This window comes from Pezoporus flaviventris, unplaced genomic scaffold, assembly GCF_033815535.1.
Source record: "Pezoporus flaviventris isolate CSIRO_AGI_PZ_B2104156 unplaced genomic scaffold, CSIRO_AGI_Pfla_v1 ptg000050l, whole genome shotgun sequence".
Lineage (NCBI taxonomy): Eukaryota > Metazoa > Chordata > Aves > Psittaciformes > Psittacidae > Pezoporus > Pezoporus flaviventris.
In genome coordinates this window covers 5,165,166-5,186,958 of record NW_026892598.1, presented here as the reverse complement: position 1 = coordinate 5,186,958, position 21,793 = coordinate 5,165,166, and the positions used below count along the sequence as shown (strand labels likewise).

Here is a 21,793-nt window from a genome sequence, read left to right as displayed (position 1 = left end):
TTCTCTGGAACCGCACCAACACCTCAAGGTCTGTCTTGTAGTGAGAGGCCCAGAACTTAATACAGCATTTGAGATGTGATGTGTTTTCTTCCTCCCCAGGCTCTGTCTTTTCATGGTAGAGCACCTTCTAAGACAGTTTTCAAGAAGTCTGCATGACTCCGGTGCTGTGCTGCACCATCATGCAGTACTAGAACATGGACATCATCACCAGCACAGGACACCTTCGCTTGCGACTGAGAAACAAGAAACTTCCCTGTGAATTGACTTGGAAGCCTCACATCTCTTTATGCCATCCTGGCCCACCCGTCCATATCAGAGCCTTCCTGTATCTGCTCTGCTGCCACCACCCTGCTGCTCCTTTTGGGGCTGCTTAACATGCCCCACCTCTCTGGAGGTAACCTGTAATCTGCAGTGGACAAGGCGACAGCTGGGTCTTCCCACTGGTTTTACTGGGGCTACCCATTGCCATCCTGCTTCCTGAGAGAAGTGCTTTGCTCATAGCCTGGACCAACAAGTCACAGGGTAGTCCTCAACACACACAGGCATTTGGCTGGAGTGCCCATCTGGATTCATTATTCTGTCTGGATTTCCCAGGAAGGTGATGCAGCCCTTGGACAGGTCACACGAATTTGGCAGTTTCCATCCGTAGGGGTTTCCAAAGTGTACGATGCCACAAGGGCTCTAACCTTGTGCAGCAGAAACTCCTGCTGAGAGAAGGGCTGCAGCGCAGACAAAGGTCCTTTCCCACCACCACTACCAGGGTCCTGTGCAAACACCTTTCAAATAGCATACATCCCATTTCAGACCTCACAAGGGGTCCTTAAGGACTAACAACAGTTCCCTGCACCCCAGGCTGGAAACCAGTAGAAAGGCAGTGCTGCATCCTGCCCTGCCATGCAGCTCCTTTGTACTATAAAGGAGGGCATTTGAGTTACAGTTTAGCAGCAATGAGTGTAAATTTATCTGAACTATAATTATTTTCTGTATAAAAGCACTAACTTTTGCTCTAACTTTGTGTGGATCTTTTGCAATCCACAGTAGATCCTGGGCAGAGACTCTCTATACCTTTGCACTCTGATAAGGAGAACATTATTACCCTACTAGTGGCCAGGCCAGATAAGAGGTTTTGGGCGGGCAGTCTGCATTTTTTTCAAGCCCTCATTATGCTGCACCAGTATCTCCAGATGCTCTTCTGAGGGAGTTAGGCTGCTTCCTATTCAACACTGTGAAGAGCAATGACTAGTCCCCAACAACGCAATAGTAATTTTGATCCTTCTGATCCACCCGCTGTGGCTCATAAACAGCATGGAGAGGAAGGTAAGGTTGAGAACACTCCTAACTTGAGTTTTTGGGGAGGAGAGAGGATGATCTTTGTCACCAGCGGTTTCTAAAAAAGGAGTTAATAATTAACAGTTTATGCTTGGGGGATGGAGGATGCACACTTAACTACAAAGGTAAGTGTTTTTTTCTGTGTCATGTTTCAGATCACAAAGGCAGAAGCACCTAGAAACAATTTCTAACTCAAAATCCCTCTGGCGGCATCAATATAATGCCTATCTGCAGACTTTGCAATACTGTCTCATTGCTCTTTTAGCTTGATGGATTTTTTTTTCTTTTAATTTCAACTCTACCTTTGTGTTCTTACCTAGATTTTTTTTCACCAGGGCACAGATGTTTTACTGTGATCTTTCCTGCTTAGTGTTAACAGCTGACATCTCTGGAGCATCTGTGGGAGTGCTCTCTTGGAGTGAGAAAGGAGTGAGAGGTGTTTTCTACTCATGCAAAACAATTTGCTAAGGATGGGTAGGGAAGGAAACTGATTGCAAGCAGCTAGAAGTGCTTTTATGGCTCACAGGACCTATCGAAACGGAAAGTTAGTTACCTTGGCTGTGCAAGGGGTGTGCAAGGGATTAAGTACTTTAGTAGTTAAACTGATGCAGATCCTGCTATTGCACCTTGTAACCTCCTCTTTCCAGGCTCCTTTCTGCCTTTTGCTATGTGGATGGCAGGGTCATCTCATGCTGGCTGTGCCCTACTGCTTCTTACACTGCTTCGAGTCTGGGAACAGCCTCACGACTGCGGAACATCTGCTTGCATTGTGCAGACCAAGTTCAGTGGTGGACTGCCCTCGGAGGCTGACACTCTTTTGGGTGATGCTGAGGTGACCCTGCCATCACTAAGAGACTCTGGCACTATCATTGCATGTTGCCTTCAGAATTGTGTATACTGCTGTGTCCTTTCTCTTGTTAGGCTGGAATTTTTTAGGAGAGGAGCCCTCTTTTCCTGTATGGCACTACTGTGCTCAAAGCAAAAGGTGGTAAATCATCTCTAGAATGGCTAATTCCCTCGCTCACTGGCAAAGCAGAAGACCTGACAAGTCCTTGAGAAGTACAAGCGCTACGTAAGCACTAACAAAAACATCAGTGTGTTATCAGCACTTTCCTGAGACTGAAACCAAACATAGCCCTGAACAGGCTCCTAAGAATTAAAACATAACTGAGGAGAGCTCATTGCAGTCATCCTCTGTCTAACAGGGGCTAAGAGAAGCGAGAGCCACACTCCTTTTAGGGGTGCACAGCAAAAGGCAAGAGGCACCTGGTCCACATTGCAAATATGGCTGGATAGAAAAGCAGAAAAAACATGAGGGTTGAGAGTGGTGCAGAGATCAGATATGTGGGCTTTAAGGTATTCCTACTTCCCTGGACAAGGGCCTGGATTGCTTGATGTAATTTTAAAGTTGGCCCTGCACGGGGTGATGGAGATGTAGGGAGGTGCCCCTTTCTCCTGGTGGCTGTAGGTAACCTGCACATCTTGACTAAATGGTAAAGTCAGCATTGGACCCAGTCTGACAACAGTCTGTCTTCAGCCCTGACATGGTCGTCTTCAGAGCTGCAGACAAGCTTGGGGCAGCTGTTGTGTTTTTAGGCACCAGTCTCCTCACTCACAGCAATGTGTACTAGCCCTGTCCTCGTCTCTGGCTGGGTCAGCATCACCCACAATGTCTCATCCTAATACACACAAGCATCTGTTTACAGGAAAGCCTGTGCCCTCTGGCTCACTCTCTCCTCACCCCAGAGCTGCAGCAACAGCAGGAAAACCGCAACTAGAAGTTTAGAGTAACTTTCAGCACAGGAGCACAGGAGCTTTGGGGGTGTTTGTCATGAGATCCTACCCACTGAGGCTGAGCTGGAGGTACAGCACCCAAGCAGTTTCACAGCAAGACCTGCTTCATGACAAAAAGAGCATGGCTTCTTGCACCAGTGTTTGTCACCAGGCAGGGAGGTGTTGAATTGTCATGTTACCACTTAATTTTTCCATGCAGAAATCCCCATCTCCCGCCGCTTGAGAGACCGTGAGATGCTCCGGAAAAGAAAGGAAAAAGCCCAGGAGAAGAACTCAGCTTACTGGATTTATAGGTAAAAACCTGCTTATGCTGTGGGGTTGTTTTTTTGGTGCACTTAACCTGAGCCCAGGCATGGCATCCTAGCCACTTGATCTTTGTACAGGGACAGGGACGAGCTGGGTCCCATCAGTCTTCAGTGGGGAAAGCTGAAGAAGGTCTAGGCAGGCGCTGCGGGGCAGAGACAGATGGGGGTGGTTATGTAGGTGCTCGGTTGAGTGGCAAGCAATCCTCAACCACAGAGTGGAGCTGGGGGAGATTTTGGTGCCAGGCTCCCACCTGCCAGTGCAGCTACAGGATGCTGCTGTGCAGAACTGGGGAGGAAGGCTGGGGAAGGGCAGCTTCTGCTGGGATGGACTGGGGCACAATTACAGTAAAGGCAAGAAGCTTTGGGGCAGGAGGCAAAGTCCTCCTCCCCAAGCCCAACTTTCATTCATGTGAAATCCCCTTGGAGGGAGCCAAGGATCAAAAAGCAGAGGAAAGCCAGAGAAGACAAGAAAGGAAGGAGCAACCAGCTGGTGGTGGAGCTCAAACCAGTGGCAGAACTGAAGGTGGAACTGGAGGTGGAATCGCAGGCAGGATCATCGAAAGAACCAGTGGAACAACTGGTGGAAGAACTGGAAGATGTCCAGCCCAAGCCCAAGCTGCAGGAGAAGGCTGAGCCAGTGGCACCCAAGCCAGCGCCACCTGAGCCAGTGCAACAGGAGCAGTCGCCTGTGCTGACAACCCAGGGGCTGGGTGCTGCGATACCAATGGGAGGTATGGATGGGGAGCTGTCAACCAGTAGCCAGGATGCTGTGGGTGAGCTGCTGCCGAGCTGCTGGCTCTGTGAGGGTTCAGGAACAGTGCAGAGCCACCTCTTGAGGACTATCCGCCAAGGTTACCTACCTTATCAACAGCCACCCTGCAGCACCACTAGGGCACAGGTCCCTGCCCCATCAAATGTGATGACCTGGGTAGCTCTGTGTGGACTTAAACCACAACACTGTGAATGGGTGGGGGAATACTGGGGCTGTAGGGGCAGATACCACTCTCCAAGTCATGGGGAGTGACAAAAAGCCCACTACTGTCAGTAGAGCTTCTGGCATGGGGCCTGTGGTCCCTGGTCCTAAATGGCTGCTTGTTCTACAGACACCTCTGTGGCTCTGCCAAAAGCCAGCTTAGGGCAGAGATGCTGTGCAGAGAAGATGCAGTCTCTTCAGGCCAGAGCTGGTCAGCGAGAGAGGGCCAAAACCCAGGCACACTCTGTCCACAGTCCACCCAGTTTCAGGGCTGACACTGGGACAGGGGGAAAGTTGTCACTAGGGCAACAGGTTCCTGCAGAAACCCCTTTGAAACCCACTGGGGCTTTACCTTCTCCAACTCCCCTCCGCTACCCCTGGGCTGCTGTGTCTTTTGAAAAGCAAGCAGGCCACCAGGAGCTGCCTAACACCACAGGCAATCTCAGGAGCCTGTCCATGGGGGCTTTAGCACAGCACAGAGGGGTAACACACGAGAACACCGCAGTATGAAATAATCTGTTTCTTACACGTCTTACAGGTGATGAGGAGCTGCTGAATCTGACCGAAGCAGAGATACCTGAGGATCTGAATGCTCCTCTGGATAGTCTCTGCCAGGATAATGAACACATTCCCTTTCTCTTTTAGTTTTCTGATCAGGGTTTTTCCTGTTCAGAACATTTTGACTCCTGCCTAGAAAACTCCAGTAGGTACTGCAGAGTGATTTTGACCTGCTCTTTCCTTGTAACAAAGCCCATATGCTCCTGGTCACTCTTCTTTTCATTCTTCTTTCAAGTTAGAATTAGGGCAAATGTACTCACTGCACTCTTAGCTAGCTGGAGCTGCTCAGCTTGGGCTTTTTCCTGAACACAATAAAACAGGCACGTGTTTCATCACCTTCAGTCTGAAGTCTTTCTTATGGTCTCTTACCCTCCTGGTAAACAGCTTGGTTTCCTAAAGCCTGGAAACCATTTTGGTTTCAGTTTCTGGGCAGCCTCACTGCAACCTTGGCCACTGCATTCAGCAAACAAAAGATGGTTGAAAACATCTGAGTGCAACAGCTTGGGAAATGGCATCTGGGGCAAAGACAGGAGCCTTTCTGTGCCCCTGGCTCCCCAGCCTGACACCCAGGGTTTCTCCTAAAGCCAGGAAGGAATGGGATGCCTCTCTGCCCACATTTCAGGTCTTATGGTCTTCTGTGCTTGGCTGGGGAGATGGCTTTCTTATGTTCTTGTAATATCCTGACATCGGGGGTCTTTCTTCTCCTGAGTTGAGATGGAGGTCTCTTGCCATTATCTGACTTACGAAGGGCCTGTCTCCCATGGTGGCCAGGCCTCCATTTGGGAGATGTAAGGATATTTTTGTGGCTCCAGTGGTGTCACTGCTGCTGTCCCAGAGCCCTGCAAGTCTCTGTGTCTCAGCAGATGTGACATGTCACCAGTGACACCAGTAACACTGCCTCTCCAGTGACAGGATGGACATTACTGACTCATGCCCCTGCTTTGGTCCCAGGGACGTCACACCAAGGGGAACAGTCTCCCCAGTCTGAAACCCTGGGATGTTACATCACCAGAAGCTCTAAAGCACTTGGTGGGTGTCAAAACAGAAAGCATCCAGCAGTGCCATAACAAAGCAAATGCAGCCTCTTCCCCACAGGCAGCTCCTGGAGGGATGGATCTCTCTATACAGGTGTCCTGGTGATGTTTCAGACTCGACAGACATCTCAGCTAACGCAAGCTTGAGTGACTTGTACCTCTAGGAAAAGAGCAAGATCTCTTACTGTCATAGTTTAAGCCCAGCTGGTAACTCAGCACCACACAGTCACTCACACACCCTCTCCTTCCACTTCCCCTGGCAGAACATGAAAGATTGAAAAGCCCTTGATCAAGGTAAGTGCTACTGAGTAATAACTAAACTAGCAGCGTGTTACCAGCATTGTTCTCAGACTAAAGCTGAAATATAGCACTGTGCCAGCTACTAGGAAGAAAATTAACCCTCCTGTCAGTCATGGAGGGCACAAAACAACCACAGCCTTCCTTCTCCAGTGTTTAAGTGGAGGTGCAGGAGGTGGCAAAGGCCTGGCAGAGTCAGGCAGGGTGAACACGGGGCAATGATCATTGCTGAAACACACATGGTCCTGCGCTACAAAGGCTGGGGAGCTCCCTGTGAGCATAGGCTCCCGGGAACCAGAGAAAGCACCTCAACAGAGATGGCAGTCACCCCAGGTCCTGTGTGCCCTGACTTAGAGCTGCTCTCTCTCACTCTAACTGACTTCTTTGGCAACCAGTGAGAAGGATGTGCCTGCAAGCAACAAACCTTATCACAAAATAAACAAGGGAAAGATAAAGCACTCCTTAACAGCACTTTCACTCCCAACACACCATTTCTCATTTCTTTCTCTGATAAGAGGGCAGGTAAAAGAGCTCTTGGTATACAGATGGGGTGCAGGTGCAAAGCTGGACACAAAGAGATCCATGTGCATCCATCCTTGAGGTAGGTCCTGCTCTCTGAATAGATCTGCGTATAGAGAGGGAGGCTGCTGCTTCTCACAAACAGTGCATTACTTTATCCCTCTCTTCCCTCCTTCCTGAGCCCCAGACAGATGTCGTTACCTGTCCAATAAGGGAATATTTCTTCCTTTGGGATGACAAACAGGGTGTGGGTCTGACTTGAAGGTGAAGGCTGGGACTATAGCCTTCTTGATGATGAAAAGTAAGTGCAGGGAGATGGCTTCTGAGCTGTGGGGCAAGCACAGAGAGCTGGGTCAGTGCCTGACACAATGCTCTCCTCCTTGCTGTGCTGTACTGCAGCATAAGAGAGCTGCATGAGGTTTTTCCAGGATGCTCTGACCTGCTACCTGAGCCACACAGACCAAAGCAGGCATGCTGTGATATGCAGTGGGTATGACAACTGTGATGGTCTCCTTATTCATGACACACAGCTTGGTGTTGTCAATGGGCTGGGCTGCCCACGCTGCTGTGAGGTCATCCCCGGGCTGCAGATCCTGTCCCCATGCTCTGCCATCCTGGGGGCTGACAGGACATCTAAGCAGAAGGAAGTTCACATCACACTCAGGAGAACCAGACTCTTCTCTGTCCAAAGCTAATTACCCTTTGATATCCTCCCAGGAAACATGCTTCCAGCTCCTTGGGAGAAGTTGTTTGGTTTGTGCAATCTGCCTCCTGCTTCTCAAACTGCTCTTATGAAATGGCGTCCCCCACATTCACAGAGAGTCAGTGATTTGTGGCAGGCTGTTGTTCGTGGGTGGTGTTTCCAGCTGGGATCGTTTTCTGGCCCTTAGCAGAAGTGAAGTCATGGGTAAGCCTGAGCAGAAAAAAGTGAGCCAGTAACTTAGAGACAGAGGTCAACGAAAAGCCATTTCACCCCACAAGAACCTGCTCCTGCAGAGATAAGAAAACTTGCTGGTTGATTTACCAATATTGACTTCAGGTAGTAAATCCTGGTGACAGCAAATACCCACTCCCTCTTTGGGCATCATTTCTTCCTCAGAGTGTGCAAGCTCTGATCCTTCCTGTTTGGTGTTCACCATTTGAATAAATACCTCTCTATTACTGCCAGGATTGTAGCTATGTGCCCTCTGGGCTCAGCAGTGCTCCTCTTGCCGGCCTGGCTCTCCTGTTTCACCAGGAAACCATACAACTATAGGAAAAGCGTGAAGAGGTACCTGGAGATCTTGAACCCAACCCCTGCTCAAAGCACATCCAGCTCTGACCAGACTGCTCAGAGGGTTTTCCAACTAAGTCCTACCATTTCCAACATTAGAGACACCACTATCCCCAAGTGCCCATCCCAGGCACTGCAAGGGAAAAAAGTTTTCCTTTATGTACAGCCAGACTTTCCCTCATCACAGTTTTTGCTCTTTGCTTCTTGTCCCACCATGGTGCACTTCAGAGAAGACCCCACCAGCTCCATCTTCCCTATAACTCTCAGGGACTGCAAGGTAGACTTCACACTTGCCTTCTCCAGGTGAATAAATCTGATTCCCTCAGCCTATACTATGCTCCAGATCTGTATCTCATGGCCTCAGCTGGGCTCCCGAATAACAATGTCTTTCTTGTACTGGGTTACCCTAACTGGATCCAGTATTCCAGGTGTGGGCTTGTACGCATCAAGCAGGGTGAACAGCCACTTACCTCAGCCCACTGGCTTGAAACTCAATCCATCTGTCGGGATCTGGGGCTTTGAGCATGATTGTGCCGTTGTCACCACCAGGATGCCTGAGGTTTTCACTAAAAAAACACAGAAAATGCAGAACGAAGAAACCAAGACATGGCCCGTGTGGTAAACAGTGTGATCTGATCTTTGTAGCCTTAATAATGACTCTGAAAAGAGGTTGTAGCAAGGGAGGGGTCGGGGGGGGGTCGGTCTCCCAAGTAATAAGCGATAGGACAAGAGGTAACGGCCTCAAGCTGCACCAGGGGAGGTTTAGGTTGACTAGAACGAACAATCTCTTCACCAAAAGGTGGTTGGAAGAGCTGCCCAGGAAAGTCATCATCCCTGGAAGTGTTCAAAACCGGTGTGGGTGAGACCCCTAGTGACACGGTTTAGTGGTGGTCTAATTCCAGTGCTGGTTGGTGGACCGTTGGACTTGATGATCTTAAAGCTCTTTTCCAACCTACCTACTTGATCCTGTGATTCTTTTATTCTACTTTCAACTCTCTTCTGTACACACCATCTTCCACGTCAGCTGCAAAACCACGGAACGTGGCTTGACCGCGGAATTGCACGCCCCGGGAAATCACCCCCCGTTTGCCAGCGTGTTTAACTGCAGACAGGAGGCGCAGCTCCAGCGCCGCGTTTCCACAGCTCAGCCTCGCGGCCTGTGACAGCATTACCGAGCGCCAAAGCTGCAGCGCGGAACGAGAGGCTGCGCCCCGGCCTCAGCCCCGGGCCCAGCGCGGCCCGGCAGTGCTCTCTAGCGGCAGCGCCGCACGACAGGTACCGGGCGGCGTGGGACGTGCGGAAGGGAGGATTCCCTTCCTAACAGCTGTAATCGCTGCGCTTTTGGTAGTGTTTATGTGCCGGAGTCTAGACCTGATGTGACAGAGAGGTGGCTTATCTTGTACCCACACATGTGGGAAGGCTTGAAACCGTTTGCCTTGGTTTGATTATTGAGCCATTATTGATTGATGCCACTGTCCATCATATCTGAAAAATCATGGCAGCCAGGTGAAGTTCCCGATGACTGGAAAAATGGAAATATAACCCCCATTTTCAAGAAGGGGAAAATAGATGATCCAGAGAACTACAGACCAGTCAGTCTCACCTCTGGGCCTGGCAAAATCTTGGAGCAGATTCTCCTGGAAGGCATGCTGAGGCACATGAAAAACAACAAGGTGCTTGGTGACAGCCAGCATGGCTTCACTGAGGGGAAATCCTGCCTGACCGATTTGGTGGCCTTCTGTGATGGGGCTACAGAACTGATGGACAGGGGTAGAGCAGCTGATGTCATCTACCTGGACTTGTGCAAAGTGTTCGACACTGTCCCACACAACATCCTTGTCTCTAAATTGGAGAGACATCAATTTGATAGATGGACCACTTGGTGGATAAAGAACTGGCTGGATGGCTGCACGCAAAGAGTTGTGGTCAGTGGCTCAATGTCCGGCTGGAGACCAGTAACGAGTGGTGTCCCTCAGGGATCAGTGTTGGGACCGGTCTTGTTTAACATCTTTGTCGCTGACATGGACAGTGGAATTGAGTGCGCCCTCAGCAAGTTTGCCGATGACACCAAGCTGTGTGGTTCAGTTGATACACTGGAGGGAAGGAATGCCATCCAGAGGGACCTTGACACGCTTGTGAGGTGGGCTGATGCCAACCTCATGAAGTTTAACCATGCCAAGTGCAAGGTCCTACACCTGGGTCAGAGCAATCCCAGGCACAGCTACAGGCTGGGCAGAGAAGAGATTCAGAGCAAGCCTGTGGAGAAGGACTTGGGGGTGTTGGTTGATGAGAAAATGAACATGAGCCGGCTTCAGTGTGTGCTTGCAGCCCAGAAAGCCAACCGTATCCTGGGCTGCATCAAAAGGAGTATGACCAGCAGGTCAAAGGAGGTGATCCTGCCCCTCTACTCTGCTCTTGTGAGACCTCACCTGGAGTATTGTGTGCAGTTCTGGTGTCCTCAACATGAAATGGACATGGAACTGCTGGAAGAAGTCCAGAGAAGGGCCACGATGATGATCAGGGGACTGGAGCACCTTCTGTATGAAGATAGGCTGAGAAAGTTGGGGCTGTTCAGCCTGGAGAAGAGAAGGCTGTGTGGAGACCTCATAGCAGCCTTCCAGTATCTGAAGGGGGCCTATAGGGATGCTGGGGAGGGACTCTTCATTAGGGACTGTGGTGATAGGACAAGGGGTAATGGGTTCGGAATAAAACAGGGGAAGTTTAGCCTGGAAATAAGGAAGAAGTTCTTTACTGTGAGGGCGGTGAGGCACTGGAACAGGTTGCTCAAGGAAGCTGTGAATGCTCCATCCCTGGTGGTGTTGAAGGCCAGGTTGGAGAGAGCCTTGGGTGAGATGGTTTAGTGTGAGGCGTCCCTGCCCATGGCAGGGGGGTTGGAACTAAATGATCTTAAGGTCTTTTCCAACCCTAACTGTTCTGTGATTCTGTGATTCTATGAATCACAGAAAGACTTATATCTGATGGTCTTCAGCCCAATTCCTTGCTCAAAGCAAGGCTCACCAAAGCTAGGCCATTCTATGATTCTATGATTCGGTTGCTTTAAGTGAGGCTTTCTTCTGTCTTTAATTTAGAAGAGAAGGCATCTTCATCCTCCATGGAGATGAAATAGGAAAGAGGTGACCCAAGAGGGAAAACTGTTCTTCACAACATGACTTCTTTTTTTTTTTTTTTAAATTTAAATGAATGTGATAAGCTCTGTGACCCCTGCATAGGAAGGACATGGAGCTGTTGGAGCAAGTCCAGAAGAGCACCATGAAAATTATCAGAAGGCTGGAGCACCTCTGCTATTGAAACAGGTTGACAGAGTTGGCCTTGTTCAGCCTGGAGAAGAGAAGGCTCTGGCAAGATCTTAGAGCAGTTTCCAGTGCCTAAAGGGAGCCTATAAGAAAGCTGGAGAGTGACTTTTTACAAGGGAATGTAGTGACCAGACAAGGGGGAATGGCTTTAAGTTCAAAGAGGGTAGATTTAGATTAGATATAAGGAAGAAGCTCTTCACTGTGAGGGTGGTGAAGCGCTGGCACAGGTTGCCCAGAGAAGCTGTGGCTGCCTCATCCCTGGCAGTGTTCAAGACCAGGGTGGACGGGGCTTGGAGCAACCTCGTCTAGTGGAAGGTGTCCCTGCCTGTGGCAGGGGGTTGGAACTGGATGAAGTTTAAAGTCCTTTCCAATCCAAACCTTTCTGTGATTCTATGATTCCCTGCATAAAAAGTCCAAGCCGTGAATATTCCTCTGCTTTGTTCTTGAATAAAGCCACCAGTATTAACAGTAGCACTCCAGGCACAGCCTCTCACACAGAGTGGGACCACTCACTAGGCATCTGTGGCCAACTCAGTCATTTCTGCTATTGCCTAGAGAGCAGAGCCATGGTAAGGTCAGCCTTTATGAGAGGACACCTGGAGAACAGGGGATTTTCATGTGACCACCAGTCTACTTCCCTTTCATGCAGCCAAATGTCACCTCCTAAAGCCCTCAGAGTATCTTGAGGTGCTACGTGCATGGCAAAGGCCAAGGCTTGGATAACTTGCTGCTGCAATTTTTCTTGCATTTAGAATAATTACCCCAGTCAATATAAAGTGCATTTGCTAAAAAGCATTTTTGCTCAAGTGCTCAAGTGCACAATTCATGCTGTGCTGTGCCACTGACTGTGCTCAGGCAAAGAATTTACATTAGCTGCAGCTCACTTAGTGAAAGAAAAGGCCAGTCTGCCCTTTCTGTGATTAAACCCCAGCAACCACAATATCAGGCAGGTCTTTCAGAGAACTTTCGTGTCTCCCCTCTGCTTTTCTTTCCCACTGCATTGGTGTTTAAGGCTGTCAGGATCCCACACTGGTGCGAGCTCTCACATACAGGGCTGCACTGAGATTTCTCCCACCCTTTCTTTGGCAAAATCATATGTAGCTGATTGCTGGTTAGCAGAAAACATACAGTAACAGTTGAGGTGATGAGATGTCCATTGCCTCTCCGTGTTTCCCTGCCTCCAGCCCAGCTCCCAGCCTACATCTCACAGCAGGGAGTCTGGGTTGGTGCCAACGGACACAACCCCAGCAGAGAAGCACTGTCCCTGGGCTGTATCTGTCTCACTTAGACCCCCAAGCTCTGCTGCTTGCAGCATAGCAGATCAGGCGACACAGATGTAGAGCCCTGAGACACAACAGAAAGAATAAACTTGACCCATCGTAAGAGACAGTCCTCTCCCAGCCCACTGGTGTGGGGCCTTTGGTTGTCATTGTACACAGGACCTGGTCTTGAATGCAGCTTCCAAATATATTGCTTTTCAGGCTATGGCTTTGTGTTGACCTCACAGTGCAGAGGACTGGGACTTAACTGGTCTTGTCTTGGCCCAAGCTGATTTTAGCTTGCTTGGCTATGACAGCAGTCAGTGACCAGATAACTATCACTTATATCTGCTTTCTTTTATACTGATAACAATTATTTATTCTTCATGGCTTGAACTGCCTGTGACTCCATGGCAATTGCATGGGTCCCAGCCTATTGCAGCAGTCAGTCACTTGTTGCTGTAAGAGTGCAAACTCATGTTATTCAAGTAAAGGCAATTTTATTGAAAACAAGAACAGAAAAAAAAACCAAAAACAAACCCCCAAGCCAACCAAACAAACAAACAAGCAAAAAACCAAACCAATTTGGGAACCACTGAGAAACAACATACATAGAGAAACAAACCTGAGTGAACTCCAAGACCAAGATTCATGTTGAATCAGTGTTTCAGCCTGGTCCAGAGCTGTTTAGCATCTCTGGTGATAATGTTGGTGTTGGATTTTAAAAGGCCCTGAGACCCGTATCCCACTGGAAGTGGGTCCTGTCCCTTTTGTGGATGCCCTTCTTCTTCCACGGATGAAGGATGCTAAACTGCATGTTCCTTCTTCCTGAAGGAGGAATAGAAGGTGCCTTTTCCTTCCCTCTCAGTGTGCTCACACATACATTGAGGTGACTGCTCTAGATCTTCAAGTAGCTCCCAGAAATAACCCCGGCTTCCAAGTATAGCTGATTCCACCGTCTCCCACCTTGACTTCTTGGCCTCAGACAGGGAGAAGACAGAAATACAAACAGGAAAAGTGAGCTGAGAAATCAGCTTTGCTGTCTAGATGGTGCCTCCTATGAATCTGGGCTCCAGGCATATGTCAAGACAAGAGTGTGAAGCTATTCTCTGTGCCAACCTGGGCTACTGTACCCCCATACAGCAAAACTCTGCACATTCAGTCTCCCAGAGAGCATCAGCCTTCCTGGGCTCACATGAGTTCATATCCAGGCACTGCACCAGTGGGACATTGTCTCTATGCCACCACTAATTCTGGCATCGCAGTCCTCGGTAACAGATGCAGCTAAAGCATGCAGCTAAAGCTCATCTCCAGCCACACAGACTGACCTCCAACTACAACTTACAGAGTTTTGGACTCCCTCCAAGATACTCCCTCCTGGACAAATGGCAGCTGCCTTCCCTGCACACTCCTTCTCATAAATTTGATGCATTTCTTGGCTTCCCCCAAAGGTAGATAAATCATACCTGGGAGTCCTACAGCTACTGAAGAAGATACTCCTATCTGCTTTTTGATCACTTAGCAGATTAAACTACTTGTTTCTGTCTCATTCATAACCCTTCAGGCAGCTCGGGCTACTGACAGAGCACCAGCTGCAGAGCTCGCTTTCCCCAAAACCCCTTGGGAAGCAGGTCGCCACCTTTTCAGCTGGAGAAGGGGCAGCATCTGCCAGTATCTTAGCCATGTGCAAGCCAGATCATCCCCCCAAGGTGTGGAGTTGCTCCTGTTACACCCTGCATTAGCTACAGTCATTGCTTGGTGAATTGTTCCTACAGATGCTGCTGCTGCACAAGGTAAACATGGTGTCAGCCTGGAGCTGCAGGAGCTGCACGCCTATAGCCAATAAACCTCACCGTCCTGGGGTGCAGGGAGGAAGACCAAGCATTTTTGGTGCTGCTGCCACAGGACAGGTAACACAATGTTGTTTCCAGCAGTAAATGTTTTCCAGCTGGCCAGGCTCCAAGCTGGAGGAATCAGAAAGTCAGTAACAGCAGCCACAATTCTCTCACCAACCTCTCAGCTTGTGTTCCTTATGCAGGTAACAACCTTAGCTTCTACACCTGCCCCTTTTTAGCAGAGGAACACAGCTGGGCTGCAACTTCATGCATTGATGTCTGGGGCACACTTACGGCCTGATGGGAGACCCGAAAGCAGACTGGTGACTTGAGTGGTTGCAGGAGCTTGGTAAGCCACCTCCGGCCTGGCATTGCCATCCCCTCCCTCCGATGTCTTCAGCAATGCCAGCAGACCAAGAAAAGCCAAGGCGAAGCAGACCCAGCAAAATGCAAGGAGCAACATGTGGCATGCATCTTGCTTTGTATCATCACTCTCTTGGTCTTAGGAGTGCAGGGAAAAAACTCCCAGAGACACTTTATTACAAACAACAGGATAAAAAGATTTATTTCCATTGCAAGTAGAAGAGTAAATATAAAAAAAAAAAAAAACCAACTCTGATACATAATAAAATGTTCTCCTAGGCTGTAACCATCCACCCCTTTCTTAAAGTCAGCAAAGGGCCTGACCACACCAGAGCTCCTCAGGCAGAACAGGAACCAAGAGACTCTGTCGTTCAAGGACGGAGCACTTTCAAGGACCTTCTCTCTTCTCATCAGTGCTTACACTTAGTGTTTCCTACAGGGTTATAACCCAAACCTACTAGACCCTTACTCCAAAAATCAAAAGATTAGTTTGAAACTTAGACTAACTGTGCTAAAAGGAAGGCCCTCAGATATTTATAATAAGGCTTCCAGAAATCACAATTTTCCTAATTTTGGACAGTGCCTGAAAATTACAAGCAAAGTGCCAGGCAAAATAAAAAAAAAAAATAAAAAAAAAGAGATCCAAATGTTGAACATATCCCCATGGCACAAGCATACATTGAGATGTAATTGTCTAACATATCCCCCACGGCATATCCCCATAGCCTCACAGGCAGGCTCAGCCCCATGGCTCCCCAAGGACACAACAACTTGTATCTTCCTCTGTCAGTGGTCACGCAGGAGACACACAGCCACATGCACCAGCACAGGGTCAGCGAACCCTGCTGACACAGGGTAGAGCCTGGACAGACACGTGATGTTCAATGCACCCGCTGCGCCTGAGCCTGCACGGCAGCCTGGGGAGGTTGCAGTAGGCACAAAACCACAGCGGCGCTGGTGGGAATGGATCTCTGGAGCCTCCACGCTTGCTGCAAGCAGGAGATTGGAGCATTGCCAGCACTAGCACAGGGCAGGTATAGCATGGTCAATTTTTGCATCGAAAACCCCAAAGGGGAGACCTCGCTAGGATGTAGAGTCCCTCAAAGGGTCCATATAGCTCATTACTAAGCACAAAGCTCTTATCCATGGTTTCCAGCTGATTGTGGATCAAGTTTAAGCCGTTTGTGGCCATGTGTCTCAGGTCCTTGTGCAACAGGCTCACCACTGTACCTGCTGCAGAAAGCATGCTTTCTGTGTATGTCTGGTTTCCCTAGCTTGTAGGTAATAAAAGGTCTGAAGAGAAATAACAAGCATCTAAACCTTATCCACAAACAATACACAACCAAACCTACCCAATTTGTGCCTTCTGAGTCATCAAGTTCTATCATGCATGTCCTCCAGACACTGAGTTTTGCTCCCTGAAGTTGCTGCAGATGCTAAGTTCAGGAGCAGCTTGCACAAGACCTGTATCACCAGTGGTGCCTTTTTTTTAAACTGAAACTTAGACTAGCACCAGGGCTGGTGCAAAGAGTAAAACCAGGTTGAAGTAACGGGGAACAAGGGCCAGAAGACCTCTAGACTCAGGGAAACGATTCAGTCCACACTGACAATTGCTCTGACAGGAAGGAAGAACGGAAGGCATTAAGGCAGGACAATCCCTCTCCCAGCTACCCCCCAAAGCAGCTAGCAAACCTGCCAACAAAGGGATGCAGTGCAATCCTTGCAGGAGATACAGGCAGAGAGCCAGCAGGCAGCTGTCACAAAACTAAGAGCTGGCAGAGCCGCTTCTCTTCCAGCTGGTGAAAGGGGAAGCTGGGAGAGGAGCTGGCACAGCAGCCGAGGTGACCTGCCCCACGCTGAGGTAGCCAAGCTGCAGAGGTGGGACTCTGCTGTACCCAGGATGGAAGCAGCTTATAGACATGTCAAGACCAGGAAGGACATTGAAAGAGACAATACAGCTCTTCAGGAGGGAAAGCAAGGATGGAAAACATCTGATTCACCTCACCGAAGATGGGAATGATGCCTGCACTTGCTGCTTTGTGCCCCCCGCGGCAGCAATGTAATGCAATGTAACCTCCCCAGCTCTGTGTACAGGCGGCAGTTTCCTGCAGTACTACAGAAGAGGTCCAGATGGACCAGGGTCAGCAGCACCAGCCCAGCCCCAGCCTCCCAGCCCATGAGGTAGCTCACCCAGAATGTGCCGTCCCTATCTCTCTGAGAGAGGGGTAGGTGCCCTGAATCCAAAACTCATTTCCTACTTCAGAACCCCAGGGAAGGCAGAGAGACAACTCTTCCTGTGCACCTACTGCAGAGAGCTTTAGCCTCCCCCACCCCAAACTGTTCTGCGGGGACAACCCAAGCACCTTCCCACCCCACTCCGTTTCCTCCCTCTCATGTCCTGCTTGGATACCTGGAGTATCGCATGCAGAGAAGAACCTGTGTCTACACAGATTTCATCCTGCTGATGAGCTCACGTGAAAAATTCTCCATGGAGCAGAAAGTACAGGTGTCTTCATGGGATCGGAGCTCTTTGTAGCAGTGCATAGCAGCAGGACAAGAGACAGTGGACATGAAAAGAGACTAGAGAGGTGCTGAGTGGATAAAAGGAGAAACTTCTCCCCCATGAGGGCAGACAGGTTGCCTGAAGAAACAGCACTGTCTCCATCCCTGGAGGTTTTCAGGACGCACCTTGGTAGGCTTGAGCAAACTGTACAGGTTATAGCTGACTGTCCTTTGAACACAACTGTGGAGCAGAAAATACCCAACACACCTCTCCCAACCTGAGTTATAGTATGATCTGTACCCTTTTGTGGTGGGAAGAGACCCTGGTGTATGTACACCCCCACTGCTCTTCCAAAGCCCCTGCTGAGGCTCTGACTGCACTTTCCACCTACCTCTCTTCATTCCTGCTCCCACCACTCTGCAGCACCCCTCACCAACCTCCTCCTGGCTCCGATCACACATGGTCCCACCTCCACAGTAAAAAGTAGCTGTCTAAAGAGATTTGGACGGTAGCAGCACTATATCTGCCCCTCTCCGCTCACAGCCCCTGACAGAGCCCCGCGGCATCCACCATCTCACCGGGAACCTTTCAGGGGTGGCAGGATCTGTTGAGAGGAATTTTCACGAGTTTCCCCATGGATCTATTTTCAAGCCCTTAACGGCTGTTGCTATCAGTTGTCCCCTCTCTGTGTTTTCCTCTAGCCTTTTTTCCAGCTATCCCTTGACAAGGGAGCAATCAAAGATAAAAAGTCACCACGTCCTGCCTCTCACTCATTTCAGGAGTTTCCCCCGGGTGCTGATTTCTCTAGGTTACAGACAGAGCTAGGCTGACCTTAAGATCAAAGTAATTTGGGATATATGGACCTCCACAGATCTCTGGACCAGGTCTCCACTCAAAGCAGTTCCAAGTTCAATGCTGGATCCCACCCAAAGACAGGTCAGGTCGCTCAGGCTCTGTGCAATCAAGTTGGGAAGACCCTGAAGGACAGAGAGCCCAGGACCTCACTGGGTCCCTCTTCCAGCGGCTGAACGTGCTCATGGTAAAAGTGTTTATACTTCCAATCCCACATTGTCCCACCACTGAAGCACAGAGCATGACTCCCGTCAGGATTTTACTTCCTGTGTTTGGCTGCAATCCCAGCACCCAAATCTTTCCCAGCCCTGGTCCTGTTGGTTGTTGGTGCAAAGCCCGGCATTACCACAATAGCCCTGCGCACCATCAGGGACAAACCACCACGTTAGTGTCACACGTCCCGCTTTTACAACTCTGGCTATGCGAGGCTGCAAAATGCTTCCTTCTGCCTCCCTCGTCCCCCACCACAGCAGACATTTAGTTCTGTAAATAAAATCATTAACAGCGAGGAGATTGTTAGAAGTGAGATCTTCTTGGACAGACTAGGGAGCCCAGCTGAGTGGGCTGGAAGGATGAGCACCTGTCAGGAAGCAGTGGGCACCTGTCCCAGAAAAGGCAGTAGAAAAGGAAAGGGCTGTTTGCCCCATCCAGGCACTTGGGAGCCCCTAGGGCTTCTCTAGAGAGAGCAGACAGGGCTGAGCAGGGTCCCGCAGGTCCGCACAGCTGGCGGTAGCGCTCCTCGCCGGGAGTCTGGGGCAGGTGGCATGACGCAGAGCCGCAGAACAAAGTCCTCCAGCATCTTCCCGGACGGCCGCGGTCCAGCAGCGCCGGGCGAACCCCGCAACCGGCTCTCTGCTGGGCTCCGGTCCCCGCTGTCGGGCCGCCCGGCCTCTCCGGCGCTGCGTCAGAGCGGCGGGACGAACCTGTCGTGGCCGCCGGGGTAGGCTCCGTGCAGCGGCCCGGGATCGGCGGCGCCCAGCTGTCCGCCTGTTCCGTAGACGTGTGGCAGCGGCGGGTACGGCACGGGAGAGCGGCGGCCGTAGAGCCCAGCGGGGGCTGGCGGCGAGGCGGGCAGCACGATGCGCCCCGACGGCGCGTACACCTGGCCGGGGCCTCCCGGCGCATAGGGCGCGGGGCCGGGGGGCAGCGGTGCGTATCCGTGCGGCAGGGCGGAGGCGCAGCTCTGCGCGGGGAATGCAAAGGCGGCGGCGGCGAAGGAACAGGAGGCAGCGGCGGGTGCCGGCGGCAGGTCGGCGGTGGGCGGCGGGGCGGGCAGAGGGAAGAGGCGGCAGGGCTCGTCGGGGCGCTCGGCGAGGAAGGCCGGGTAGGTGGAGAGATCGCTGCGCTTGAAGCGCTTCCTGCGACGGAGGAAGGAGCCGCTCTCGAACATGTCGCGGGCGTGAGGGTCCAGCGTCCAGTAGTTGCCCTTGCCAGGGCGGCCGGGCTCCCGTGGCACCTTGACGAAGCAGTCGTTGAGGGTGAGGTTGTGACGGATGCTGTTCTGCCACTTGCGGGGGCTGTCGCGGTAGAAAGGGAAGCGCTCGGTGATGAAGCGGTAGATGCCTCCCAGCGTCAGTCGCCGCTCGGGCGCTTGCCCGATGGCCATAGCGATGAGGGCGATGTAGCTGTAGGGCGGTTTGCCCCGCTCCGCAGGGCGCTTGCGCCGCCGTCGGCCGCCCCGCGCCCCTAACTCCGCCGCCGCCTCCTGCCCCGGCGGCGCAGCGTCCGCCTTCAGCGGCGGGGGCAGCGGCGGCAGCGGCGGGGGGCCAGGCGGCAGCCGGCTCTCGGCGGTCATGCGGCCGTCGGGGCGGCCCCGCGCTAGGCCGAGCCGAAGAGGCGCAGCTCTGCGCCGCTGCGGCTTTTATGCGGCGGTGTCCGGCTGCTCCGCGCCCGGACGGCCGGCACTCCCCCTGCAACGCCCCGCAGCCCGGGAGGCGCAGGCAGGGCCGGGCGTGCCGCGCCGCCGCGGGCACGGGCAGGGGCAGCGCCAGCCCCCCTCCCGCGGTCCCCGTTCCCCTCCCGCGGTCCCCAACCCCAGCGCCATCGGGGCGCCGCTATCCCTCTCGCTGTCGTTAGGAGCGCTCAGCTCTGGCGGAGCGGCAGGCAGCGGGAGGGTCTCCGGTGTTACGGTGCGGTGTCCCGGCATGGACTTTCCCAGATTCCCTCCTGAGCGGCTCCGAGACGGTTCTGCCGGCGGCTGAGGAGAGGCGAGGTGCGGTGCGGTGCGCGGCCGCCGCTGTCCGCGGGGATGCTAGCTGTCCGCGGCACTGGGAAGGGTCGCCCTCTCAGCCCTACGCTTCTTCACAGTAGTGAAGAGGCAGAAACGAAATAAACGTTGCTACCCCCTCAACCCAGTGACAGATGTGTGTGGGGAGAGATAGTAAGTGTGGGCTTACACAGCACAATTGGAGTGCCGAGTTGCTATGTAAGATACGGTCAGAATGGGGCTCTCACCTGCGGTCCCCTACAGCAATTCGGCACACGAGAGCTGGACTCTCGTGCCTTGTTTTACCCTGGTCAGACCTGCTTGTCCTTGATCCTTGTGTCGCAGGATTTCCAGGTACATGGTCCTTCCAACTAGGAAGGGTCTTTCCACCGGCTGTGTCTGAGATATTACCTGCCTGTCAGCTTTCTCCTGCTTGCTCAGATAGTTGGGGCTGAGGTTCAGATCCTCGGTCTGTGGGTTAGAACAAGTGCTGTAAGTGCACACAGTTGGTGAGGAACGCTTGGCCAGGGTTTGTACCCCTGCAGCACCCACCCGCGGGGCTGGAGGCAGCACAGCCTCCTTGCTTGCTGTCATGGTCATCCTTGGGAGCCCCGGGATAAAGGGAACGGCAGGAGGTCCTAGAAGTGGGATGAAAACGGTCAGTGCGTGCAGGTGTGCACAGGGATGCGTGGGCATGGCAGGGTGAGCATGCAGGCAGGGTGAGCACGCACAGGTACATGTGTGTGCAAGGGCAGTGTGGGGTTGAGGATGTGCATTAGAGCTTGTGGCTGTGCATTGACACGTGAGTGTGCGGTCAAACATGTGCCAGTGTGCTGGATCCACGGCATGAGTGTCCACAGGTATGCAGGAACGGCTGTGGGCAGCTGTGTGCACAAGGTGGATGTGCATACGTGTGCAGCTTCTGTGCGTGGCTGTACAGCCAGTCCTGCCACTGTCTTAGTGCCTTCTGTCAGTTCTCCCAGAGCTTCGGTCTGAGTCTCTCTGTGGGCAAAGCTTTCCCAAAGCCCCCTTGCCCATCGCACAAAGGGTGTTTAAGGGAGTAAAGGGAAGCGGGAGATGTTTCTCCAAGTGAAGGGCTCCCTTAGGGTTCCCAACAAAGTTTTCTCTCTGCTTGGAGAAAAATTGGGGGGTGTGGGGTGAGGATCTATTTGTATGCAGCAAACAACCCCCAGCCCCGGTTTCTACCTAAATAAGGGCTGCAGAACTGTTTTTGCCACTTGCTTATTTGTGCAACTTCCCAGCGACCCAGCAAACCGTGGAGCTAGTAGAACAAGCCATGAAACAGCACTCTTGAGGACCCGTGCTTGCAGTCCCAGTAGCTGGATGCAGATTTCAGATCCCACGCTGCACAGTTTGTA

General features: G+C 51.7%; 2 protein-coding genes across 2 annotated transcripts; one reads left to right on the top strand and one right to left on the bottom strand.

The window, feature by feature from the left end:
• Positions 1-75: 75 nt before the first annotated feature.
• LOC133277140 (uncharacterized) lies at positions 76-5,294 on the top strand. Its single transcript, XM_061468745.1, has 4 exons — positions 76-1,317; positions 3,323-3,416; positions 3,855-4,201; positions 4,940-5,294. Exons 1-4 carry the CDS (start codon positions 1,236-1,238, stop codon positions 5,044-5,046), a joined length of 630 nt encoding a protein of 209 aa, XP_061324729.1. The 5' UTR covers positions 76-1,235; the 3' UTR covers positions 5,047-5,294.
• A 12,845-nt stretch (positions 5,295-18,139) lies between these two features.
• FOXE1 (forkhead box E1) lies at positions 18,140-20,003 on the bottom strand. Its single transcript, XM_061468653.1, has one exon. It carries the CDS (start codon positions 20,001-20,003, stop codon positions 19,113-19,115), a length of 891 nt encoding a protein of 296 aa, XP_061324637.1. The 3' UTR covers positions 18,140-19,112.
• Positions 20,004-21,793: the final 1,790 nt, after the last annotated feature.

Excerpts from the sequence above, each read along its gene's own strand:
- LOC133277140 (XM_061468745.1), top strand. The coding sequence starts at position 1,236 with ATGACTAGTCCCCAACAACGCAATAGTAATTTTGATCCTTCTGATCCA. Across the intron at positions 3,417-3,854 it reads TCAGCTTACTGGATTTATAG|GGAGCCAAGGATCAAAAAGC; the intron begins GTAAAAACCTGC and ends ATCCCCTTGGAG. Across the intron at positions 4,202-4,939 it reads CAGTAGCCAGGATGCTGTGG|GTGATGAGGAGCTGCTGAAT; the intron begins GTGAGCTGCTGC and ends CACGTCTTACAG.
- FOXE1 (XM_061468653.1), bottom strand. The coding sequence starts at position 20,003 with ATGACCGCCGAGAGCCGGCTGCCGCCTGGCCCCCCGCCGCTGCCGCCG.